Source organism: Lygodium microphyllum, chromosome 7 (genome assembly GCF_053477565.2).
Source record: "Lygodium microphyllum isolate KBCC chromosome 7, Lygodium_microphyllum_v1.1.10, whole genome shotgun sequence".
In the NCBI taxonomy this organism is placed as follows: domain Eukaryota; kingdom Viridiplantae; phylum Streptophyta; class Polypodiopsida; order Schizaeales; family Lygodiaceae; genus Lygodium; species Lygodium microphyllum.
The window spans coordinates 14561710-14573743 of record NC_141141.1 but is presented as its reverse complement, the minus strand read 5'-3'; the positions used below and the strand labels follow the sequence as shown (position 1 = coordinate 14573743).

Sequence of the window (12034 nt, the reverse complement as noted above, 5' to 3'; positions counted from 1 at the left end):
TACAAATTAATAGACTAGAGACAAGTTTGTCCCTTGGACAACTGTCTTGAGTTATTCCCAAGTTTAGGATATCTTAGTGATGGACTTATCACGACACCATTATTTCCACCATAATCAAACTTTCAAGTGAAGTGTAAGTAGCTGATCATAGCTTGATTGGATATGCTTGTATTGGCTGTGTAAACTTAGTATTCCATTTATTCAATCCAAATCTTGACATTTGTTTTTATCTTTATGCCTTCTCCATTAAACTTAAACAATTTCACTTGCTTTGATAGAGATTTGTTGTCTTGTTGATCAGCCAAAGAAATTGATATCAAGGTATCTGAAAGATGTATGTTAACCTTAGATAAGATTATTCACGAGACAATATATTTTCACATCATCAAAAGCCTAAGTTTTATTGCCTCAATATGTACATTATATGTAGCTTTTTTAAGAGACCATTTTGACACATTTTGAGAAAGACTTTTAGTTGTAGAACTCGGATATAAGTATCTCTTTGTATACATGTGATTTTTCATGGACTATAATAAGTCAATAATAGCTTCGTTGTTTGAGAAATCCCTTGACGATGTAGTCATATGTTTTAGTCTATCTAGATGAGCGATTCTATCTGGAGCTAGAACTGATCATAGATACATTAATATTGATGGATACTTTATTCATTCACAACTATAATACTTTTTGCACGTGGCTCTTTAAATAGAAATATCTTAACAAGCTTGAGTTCTTCCATCCCTTGAATTCTTTCAAGGTTTGTATTAAGATAGGCTAGTCTTTCAACATCAATAAAGCAATAGTCACTAGATTGGCCCATCACCTTTTGATAGTATCTGGGAGGATAATATAATATTTCCAAGATCTTCATGAAATCTTCTCACCAAGAATAATCCAATGAGTGTATTTTGGATTAATAGACCAAGAAGTCATGCCAAGGTTTGCTTTGAATCTATATGCAACAAGGTAGGTTAATTTGACACAATTATAGATAACATAACTAATAAAAGAAAAAGAAACCCAATTGTATTACTTCTTTATTTATATACAATCTTTGGTTGAATTAAAAGTCATATGCTATACAAATCAACCATGGTACTACTGAACAAATATAGCATCAAATCTATGTTAAAAGTCCAACTATGTTAAGCCTCTCAGTCCAATGGATCCTCCACAACTCGTACTTGAGGGTATCGATGTGGTCAATATGCATGCAGTAGTTGGTAGACATCTGATAGCAATCCATATACTGCATCCATTGTCACACATGAAATAATTGGTATCACAGAGATGTAAAAATCCAATCCATCAGGTGAAACACATACTCTCTCAAGAATAGGCTACACTCTAAGCCAACCTAGTAAACCAAGGGATACATCATACAAAAGTTTTCATGCACCAAATAACAATTGTAAGAGAACACCCTATTTTCCTTTTTCTTTATATTTTTTAGTGACTTCTCTATTCATAAATTACTTAAGATCATTCCCTTATCAAGTACAAGTCATAAACTTTCTCACATTTCATATGTTACTTATCCTTTTGTTTACAAAATGTTAGTCTGTCTAAAGTTATATTCTACTAGAAAAGTAAGAGTGATTTTGCTACACATGACTACATATTTTTCACGAGAACTCTTACATACATCATTGGCCAAGAGGGAATAATTGTAGTAACTTGATAAATTCAGGTTAGAAATGGAGAAATTATAAGGTCGCAATCCAATGCAACCAGGGCTTATAATTGTATGAGTCTAAAATACGCAAACTAATTTTGATTCATCAGTTACATATTTACAATATATGAATTTCCAAGTCTTTGGTTTTGAAGATTCAAAAAGATTTGATTAAGTTGAGTTATTCAAGAATTCGAGCTTTAAAAATATCATTTTCAATGTGATTGACTTTTGTGATATTTACTAGGTAAAGTTCATTGTGCAATTTTCAACTTTCCTCTTGGATTTCTTGCCAATCCACTCTAAAGGTACGGGGTCTTGAGGATTACCAAGCCAACATCATGCCTAAATTGAAAATTGCATGATCCACAAGCTGTAGAATATAAAGCTTGAAATATCTCATAGCCCATTAGTTGACCAAAAAATCCCTAAAGAATAAATTCAAACTTTTAGCCCAATGATCATAATGTTAAATAACTTGCAATTTCTTGTTTCCACATTAATATAACTTAAGATCGATAATTTTCGGTAGTCATCTAATGATCAATCCTAGTCACCACCATCCATGCTAACTTTAAGCATTCAGACTTAGATGGCTAGACAATCTCTAGGACTACCTTGTATACAAAGCGTTCGGCCTCATTCCATGAGAATCAACCTACAGTTCCTAAATACACAACTACATCTCTAGTAGAAATCTAACATCAAACTCAAAATAAACACGTTTCGTGAATCATCTAAGTTTGAGGTAAGCAAACACTACCCTTGGCTCAATGAGAGTGAAAAATGAGGGGGAGTTGAGCATCAATCCCTCTACCCATAAGGCATAGTCTCATGCTGGTCTCCTAAAACAATGCTTACTAGTTCTAGGACTAACTCATAGGAAAATCTCATTTTAACGCTCCTTATTCTAAATTTGGAAAAAGCCACCCAACTAACTAGATCCACCCAACCTTAGGACGATTCCATCAAAAAATCATCCACCCACTTTTCAATTATGTGTATTTTAGTATTCTAAATAAGAGATGCTACCACACTATTTATAACATATAAAAACAACTTCCTCAATTAATATTTGCACTTGATTCCTTGTCATATCCTTTCTATGAGCACTAAGCAATCCATTTAAAAAAACAATCTTGAATTTTTTTTCTCATATATACAATCACTTCAAGAGTGAACCAACCCATGAACTAAGTTATCATCATTGTCTTGTTTCTCATGGACCTTTCAATGATGAACCACGTTGGGCTCATATAGGTTTCCAATCCTATCTTAGATCCAAGACAAAGATTACACCTCAAACTGAAATCCCACTAATTCTTGCCCGCTATAACAATGAACCTTCCTAAACATAAGACCAAAACGTACCTAGCAATTGTCAATGACATTAAGCAATGCACAACACTCCAAGCACAGAGTAACCGAGATGGCCCTAAGAATTGCAACACCCCTCATTCCCATCCGACTTCTCAAGCCATAGATGAAATTAGTAAAACTTCTATCGCATTTAAAGACAATCACAATCTGTTGCTTCCTTTCTACTAATCAATCTTTTTAAAACAATACCCAAAAAATAAATTGTTTTCAAGCTGTCACAAATACAAAGTCCGTCTTATATGTTTACACATAATTTATTTTTTGTACATGTAAATGTATATTAAATCTATTTTTTTCTCACATAAATAAACTAAGGATTTTTTTGTGTGAATATGCTCTACAAGCATAATTTTATTTTCATGCATGTGGATGCATATTATTTTCTATCCTTTTTATCAAAATCACCCAAATATTCTCAATACATGTAAACACTCTAAAAAGCATTTTTTTAATTTATGTACATATAAACACCTTATTTAAATATTGAGATCCAATTTTTTTAATACAACTTTCAACAATTTAAGATACTACCTTAATTTATGTGAGCAATTAAATAAATTAACAAAATGACCTCTTCTAAGAGATTTTTTTAAAATTTTTATTTTTAATTTTCAAGTAAAGCTAGATTTACACTTTTAAAAAGACAAAAATTAAATAAGATTTTTATACAAATTTATGATGATGCTAAGTAAATTTTTAACTAAAACTTCAAAAAACTAATATTTCTATCGATAATCAATTAGTTTTAATGTTTAATCTATTTTATTTTTTATTCTAATTTTATTATATTTTACTTAAAACCCTTGATTTTATTTTGGTTATTTTTTTATTTTTATTAATATAAAATCATTACAATAATAAAAGTAAAAACATTTATTAATGTTGAAAAGTTTTTATTACTAAATTTTATAAAAATATAATTTTAAAATAGAAAATAAAAATACTTTTTAGTTTTTAATCTAATTTTTTAAAAATTTTGATATTATTTCAACTATTTAAGAATAATAAAGAATTAAATATTACATCTCGATTATATTAACGATTGAAATTTTAATACCATAAATACTTGGCAATCCCACTACATCAATGTGTTGATGACGAGCCATCGCGGATAAAAAGAATAAGAAAAGAAAAAAATTCAAAGATGAAAAACAAATAGGTGAAAAAATAAATATTTTCAAACGTGTTGCATTCAATCAAGACACCAAGTGTACAAAGACCATATAGTAATATAAAGGCATCAGTTAGTAATCTAGTGGTCGACAAGTCTAGCAAGATGAGATACCCTATAAAAGATTTGATTTTGAGGGTTATACAATTCACCATTATGCTTAAATGATAAAGGTAATTAAGAATGTCCACTTGTTTTGAAAAGGCTGTTCATCATGCTCATTGGGATGTAACAATGGATAAAGAGATAGCTATATTAGAGGCCAACGAGGCTTGAGATCTAATACCATTACATAAGGGCAAAAAAGCTATTGGTTGTAAGTAGATCTATAAAATAAAGCATAATGCAAATGGTTCTATTAGCATGTATAAGGCCAAGCTAGTTGCAAAAGTCTATACACAAATATAAGATAGATTATGGAGAGACATTCAATCCAATTGCTAGGATGGCAAGTGTCTAATATGTGGTTGCAACAACCAAAGATTGAACTTTATAACAAATAGATGTGAAGAATGCTTTCTTGCATGGTCATATACATAGACATGTACACATATATGATACACATGCACACATACACATACACACAATGAGGCACATGAATACACCTTACTCAAGGGTCCAAGGTGGACATGAATACATAAGAAACTTACTTTAAAAACTCACACATCCAAACCTTAAATTATAAACCCATGCACATAAAGACAAGGTAGAATTATTGTAGAGAATAATGTATGCTAATAGTAATAATATAATCATTTTAGGATTTATTAACATTGGTGCTCGAGAAAGCATGCCCATTTATGACCACCACATGACCACCCTATGACTATAGCAATGATATTATACACCATCTACAAGCTCCCATCAAGAGGACTCCCAACCCATTTGCAATTGTGTCAACCAAAACCGAATCTTTCAAACTCAAAATCATAAAGGATCTTTTATTCATAGGACATGGGATCATCTCTCAAAAAACACTTTGGCTCTTCAATTTAGAGATGCTTTCCAAATGCATGCTCCAAATTACAATGGCTCTTTGATTCATAGAAGAAACAAGATAAACTCTTAGAAATCACTCTAGCTCTCCGACTTAGATGAGATGCAATAGAGTATAGAAACAAGCATTAAGCCTTTGATGAAGTGTGCTTCAATAAACCAATTTAGGTTTTGAATTAAGCAAGAAAGCGATACTTTCGAGATGAGAACAATGTACATAAGGAGCATCAAGCTAAAAGAATTATCCATGCAATAAGACCCTCCACATGCCACATGTTAAATCAAGTCCCCATGATCTCTTCCTCTTCTACCAAGAGCTAAGTTACACCCAAGTTTGGGGAGGAGTGGAATGCCACAATCACACCCATTGGGCTCCCCTACTAGCACCATCTTAAACAAGCTCTCAAATTGGGGTGCCACCCCAACGCTAGCAAGGGTAAGAGCTATCTTTGTTTTGGTTGACTGCAAGGTTGCCTTTTGTCAAATCAACAACAAAACCAATTAGATTTATATTTTTTTAAGTTTCCTATCAACATCACAACCTACCCCCATTGGTTGAACCACCAAAACTTAGGTGAAGACGTACCCCCATTGCCCTTACTATCATTAGGGCAATTAGGCCCCAATGAGTGAGCAAAAGATTTATTCACTATAGGTGGTTCCTTTCCATTCTTTAATAGGGTCTACTATGAAAGCCTTTTGCTTCTAGTTCAACATAAGTGCTTGTTGGACTCAAAATTGTTTGTGGAAATGCAAAGTAAGCTTGATTCTAAGTCTAAGAAGTGTATTTTTCTTGGCTATGGAGAGTCAGTGAAATGGACTATCGCTTGTATACAACCATGATACCATCTTTAAGTGTGTCTTACACAATAGATAGGTGGGATAGGCAAAGGCTCCTATTGAGCCAGTTTTACACAAATCTACATGGGTTTAGTGGACAACAAATTGGAAGAAATCTAGGTGGCCTAAACTATACATAGATTTCCAAAAGTACATGTTGCCTTGTCTTGTTCCTTGATGAAGAACATATCATTGACTTCAACATGCCACAACACTAAACCATGCCTAACCTTGATTTCCTTGTCAATTGCCTAAGACTTTACATGTACACAAACTAATCAAGATTAAATCACATCTACAATTTTTAACACCAACATTGCCCCATTTGGTACAGCAATGAGCTTAGGCATTCGTGTGTTTGGCTTGTTAAGGTCTCAAAGTCATCACGTTTGCATCTACATATGCATAGCAATACACTCTTCACACTCTAGCATATCTGCTCATGTGCACCCATTGGCATCCCTTTACCTACTCTATTGATCTTATGGCAACTCAATTTATGCATTGTATCACATGAAAACAGCAGGGGCATAATCTCTATAACTTGGTGAATTTAAATCCAATGTGGTTCCATGATCATTCATTTACCAAATTGTGGAGGCTGTTGAATGCTTACTTTAAGCATTCCTTGTGCATTTTTCATCTTGATACACAGCTCAGGAATGCCATACATGTAGACCAATGCTTTAACGGAACTTCAATTCAAGTACAGTCAAGCAAGGGGAAATCCCAGGCTCTCTTAGCACATTGGATGGATTCAGAGTTACAGACAGGAGTTTTCTTTACAAAGTCAAGGCTATATTTAAATTGTGACATTGTTATTCTCTTGACCTTTCTGACATGGCAGAAATTTGAGGAACAAGTTTGATGTTCATACCAATAGTTAAGAGCCAGTAGGTGTACTAGGATGCAGAAAAGCACCATATTGATTGCCTAATGACCTGTTCATGTCACCCTGCTAATGTCTGCCGTCCAAGTTCCACACTTCATATGTTTACCTGAGCAAGATTATGTACAAAAATCTGAGTACATGTCAATGTTCTATATGTACCTACATATCCTTTGAATTGATGACTACGATTCCTATATACATGCAGAAGGAAAGAAGAAGAGAGCATATATCTGAAATAGAAGTCAATTTTTTAAAACATGAAGGAAGCACGCACACATTGCCTTTCAGTTAAAGCATCTTCTTTCATTTATTTTGTCCCTTGGACTCGTGAATGCAATTTCTTTTTCAAAAAATAAAGAACCATCTTCAACACGCCATCATTTATGAGGAAGTCGTATTTGCAAAAGCATATTAGATCGCAGTAAGCTTTTCATGCAAGATCCTGGCCAATCAGAATTGAGATCTCTGCAAGACAATTTAGATACCATCAGATTAACTGATGCCATTGACAAAAACATCATGTGTCTTCCAGTGTTCCTCCCAAAGGTTAGTATAGTCTAGAAAACAAAAATCAGAAGAGGATTCATGAAGAAAAGACCAAAGGAAGGAAACTCACAAAAAGCTAGTGGTAAAAAGAAGCAGAGAAGAAGGAAATGCAAATGCATTAAAGGAAAAAAGTACACAGAAAATAAAAAAAATCAAACATAGAAAATATATTCCAACAGATGAAAGAATAAGCAGAAAGAACATTAGTACAACTATGATTCTTACCCAGACTGATCACCCTCTTCATGGTCAATATCATAGCGTTGAAGTACAAGCCGTGCCTCTTCTTCAGTTGCAGGTAAAACTTTGCGCACTGAAGGAAAATTTTCCAAATCCCCTTCCGAGCAGTGACTGAATGTGAAGTAAAAGGTATTTGAAATCTGTTGAAATAATAGAGCCAGCCTTTAGATGCCAATTATTGACAGCAGGTACATAGATTTAGACAAAAACATTCCGCATTGTGATTCTTGAAGTAAGCATAGAGAATTTTCATGTGATAAGACCTTATATGAGAAACATTCTTTCACTCTCTCTCTAATGGGATGCAGATGCAACCTCCCTGAGTCTACAAAAATAAGGCTATCCAAAAATATAAGTAGCAGGTGGATCCACTTTTCCACAGTAAGCCTTACCTCACTTGTGCGCAATTCTGGACGAGTAACATGTGCTACAACCTCAATACTGATTAGAGGTCGCTTTGGGTCATCTGTCTCTGTATATAAGACACACGATTTGAAGCGAAGAAAATCACCAACATCAACCTACAAAGATACAACGGATTTATACAACTCCAAAATGCTCTTCACATGCTCAAATATATTTTCTTTGAGCTGTACTTACAGGACGAAGAAAATCGATTCGATCAACCTCTACAAACAACGGTCTCCATCCAACAAATAAGTAGCACGTTGAAAATGCAAGCTCAAATGCCATGCGCATCAAAAAACCTCCAAATATTCGACCATGCATATTTCTCTGTTGCGGCTGGCAAATATGAACATTTTCTAGCACAGTATCCTTAATAAGCATACTGTTTCTATCAGCCAAAGCCGGCATGTCAGTTAATACACGCCCTTCTGCAAGTAGTGCCCGCAATCTCTCAAGATCTTGAACTGATTTCAATCCACCACTGACATCCTGTTGTCGTTGAATGCGCCATTTCTTTTGCCGTGCATCACGCAGCTGACCCTCTGTGAAAAGCTTCTTTTCCTCTTCAGTCTGAGGAGCAAGCTGATTCACTGGAGCTGCTTTTCCTGTTTTTGAATCACGCGCCACAAACCTGAAATTTGCAATCAGTGCTATAGAATTTTGATCTTCAGCCAGTCCTGTCAAGTAATTGATAAGAATGCATCAAAATATGGATCCAGCAGGCAAAACAAAGGATACAAAGAAAAGAACTAAAAACTAAACCATAAAAGGAAGTCAAACACTGGCTCTGTCACTAAGCACATTTCAAGTCACAGAAAGTATGAGTACAGTGAGCATAGTGTCATTGACTCGAGCCCACTAATTTGGGGATTATTGAGAGCATGCAGGCTGCCCTTTAACACATAGCAACCCATCCATAATATATCCTTAGTTTCAGACCTCCAACCTCCTAAGGCACTGAAATTGCTACATGAGAAGGCTCGTCAAAAACACACCACAGTTTCTTTTGCCTTATTTATATAAAGGTGAAAGTATCTCATAAGTTCTCCTAAGATCACGTCAGCCTTTAAGCCAGTTAGGTGCTAAAACTAATGCATTGCATGCAGAGTATATTGATACCTTTTGCTGGTTGTCGAATTTCCATCCTGATCTCTATTGAGGATCGCCCCACCCACACGACTGCACCAGACATCTTCACGTCCTCCTCAAGTGTCACTGGCTTCCTGAGATGTATTTTATCAACTGATGCAGTTACCAAGAGAAGTGGTCTGGTGGTACTATCATTATCAGAGCAATGCTGCCATCAGAAACAAATACTTAAAAGGCTCCATAAACAGGCAGCACCTCATAAGGAACAACAGCCATAATAGCTACATCATTCAAAGCAAAGAAGATCACCTTTACAGCTATGGTCCCAGCCAAGGCATCGAGATCCTCCATGAGCTTGCCAATTCTGCATTCATTCCATGCATTACGATACTGCTCGCGGAGGATGTAGTCCGAAGTGAAGTTGTAGATTATGCTGACTCTGCTATCTTCTGGTGTTCGTGTAAGCAGCGTCTGTTGTGGCGGACCATCTGCAGAAGGAGGAGGCCAAAGGCGCTCACAGATGCTAAAGCGAGCTTTCCAGAGAGCATCTGTGACAGGTGAATGGTACATGCCGGGCCACAAGCCTAGAGGCTTACGATGGGGGCTTTCTGGGGGTGGTTCGAAGGGGGAAGCAACTGTAGGAAGAACGGGGATGGTCAGGGAGGTCATGTCCAAGTCATTGTTCGTATTTGGAGCCATGGAAGGCAAAGATGTGTCACGAGAAAGGGAGCGTGCTGCAACTGCGGAGTTGCGAGATGTCCAAAGGCCTGATGACAATAAGGCTCTATTGAAGTTGCTGGAAAAAAAAAATGCAGTTTTGGTATCCAGAGAAAAATCGAGAAAACCAAAGCCACAGAATGCTGGAAGGAGAAATCACAGGAACGTCTCTATTCTTGAAAGAAAAAATTTGTAGAATTGAAGCAGGAAGAAAAAGATACATCTTTAAAGATCAACAAACTATTGTTCTGATCAGATGAAAGATCGTTGTTGCCTTCGGAATTATAAAGGAAAAACGTTTTAGGGTTTTAATCGAGGAAGCAGAGAGAGATATACCTGCCTTTGGAGACTAAGGGATGAATCCGCGGACGCTGCTCAGCGCAGGTTGTGAAAAGGGAGTACGTTTTGGATGATGCCAAGGAGGATGGATCGATACGCAGAGTGGAGAGGAGGGTGGCTATGGCGGAGTGTGCAGGACTTCTTCTCCCTCTTCTTACTCTGGTCTTCGGTGCGGAAAAGACGATCGCCGCCACCATCTTTAGCTTCCCAGGCACACTCTTTTTCGGATCGTTTGATTGACCAAAAAGCGCATAAATGAAGAAACTGCCACGTAGATATTTATTTTTACTTTTAGTTTCTGGAATGTCTTTCAAATTATAGTTACTAGCGTTCCTTGCATTCTTATCCCGTTTCGCGACAGCACAGTATCAAATGCTATTACAAAAACATCACATGATTCATTATCGCATGCTAATGCTATCACACAGCAGCTTCATTTCCATACCTCAGAGTAACATTGTCACCTTTGAGCCCAAAAGACATCGCATACTTTACTCTCCTCTACTTGCAATCCCTCTATCTCTCACCCCTTTTACACCTCCCCCCTTTGTATCCACACTCACTCACTCAATCCCTCTCTCTCTCTCTCCCTCTCTCTTTCTCTTACACGCATGTATAAAAGGCTAGATATGCATTTGTATCCAGGAGTACATAAACTCATATATACATGCAATGACCATGCACCAAACTTGTAAACTTGTATCCATACTTACTCTAAACAACAATTAGAAGTAGCTCTACATGATTCTTGGATGATACAATGAGAAATAACATTGCTACGCTAAAACGAACCACAAATGAAAGATACACAAACCACACCACAAAGTTTAAGTGTGTCCAAGCATTACATACAAACTCTCAGTATTAATAACCCATACATGTGAAGCAAAGCCCAAAATCAAAGTTTGTTCTAAAGACTGTGCCAATAACCTTGCACCACAAATTCAAGTATCAACAACAAACCACAAAGTGTCACTCCTTAATTGTGCCTATGCATCTGCATCCAAATGTTACAAATTTTTGAAACTTCGCATGGGGCCTAACCAAAACAAAGCTTTCTTTTCTTTGAGAAATCACTAGGAAATTTTCCATTCTCCAATATAGCATGGCTAGGCAAAGGAAGCCCCATCACTACTCTTCGTCTTGTTGATGGTACAAGGGACACGATAGTCTTTCCTCTCTTTCTTGCACCTAAAATTTTAGAAGCCCACAACATAAGCGTAAGCACATCTAACAACCAACAAAGACTACTTAACATTAAAACAACAATACCTTGCCTAACATCCACAAACCACTCGGTAGGCATTGTCATAACTTGATGCAGCATCACAAAACAATCAAGGTCTTTAGATTCATACATCGGCCACCCTCTTAGTATTCTATCAGTGTGAGATCGTTAAAACCTCTTATCCTGTTCAGCTTCACCCATATGCACTTGAAAACACTGAGTATATCCACAATGTCTTCGTCCCTCGTTAAAACCTCTTATCCTGTTCAGCTTCACCCATATGAACTTGAAAACACTGAGTATATCCACAATGTCTTCCTCCCTCCCCTGGTCTATACCTCTCCTCTGTTTGCGACCCCTCTCCCACACAATTTTTACATCTCTCCCTATCTTTTCACTCACTCACACACACACACACACACACACACACTCTCTCTCTCTCTCTCTCTCTCTCTCTCTCTCTCTCTCTCTCTCTCATGTACACATGCATAAAAGGATAGACATGCATTTGCA

The 12034-nt window shown here is 36.2% G+C and overlaps 1 protein-coding gene across 5 annotated transcripts; it reads right to left on the bottom strand.

Moving 5' to 3' along the window:
* Positions 1-6736: 6736 nt before the first annotated feature.
* LOC148033199 (Thioesterase/thiol ester dehydrase-isomerase superfamily protein) lies at positions 6737-10510 on the bottom strand. 5 transcript variants are annotated; one of them, XM_087681068.1, is made up of 7 exons: positions 10291-10510; positions 9547-10033; positions 9268-9445; positions 8341-8825; positions 8133-8261; positions 7726-7880; positions 6737-7060 (listed from the first exon to the last, which is right to left on the bottom strand). In XM_087681068.1, the coding sequence occupies exons 1-7, from the start codon at positions 10488-10490 to the stop codon at positions 7057-7059; spliced, it is 1638 nt and encodes a 545-aa protein (XP_087537194.1). In that variant the 5' UTR covers positions 10491-10510; the 3' UTR covers positions 6737-7056. The 5 variants fall into 5 exon arrangements, 4 of the variants coding, with proteins under 4 accessions (XP_087537194.1, XP_087537196.1, XP_087537197.1 ...); XM_087681070.1 differs by having other exon boundaries at positions 10295-10432; XM_087681071.1 differs by having other exon boundaries at positions 9547-10004; positions 10291-10413.
* Between the last annotated feature and the right edge of the window lie 1524 nt (positions 10511-12034).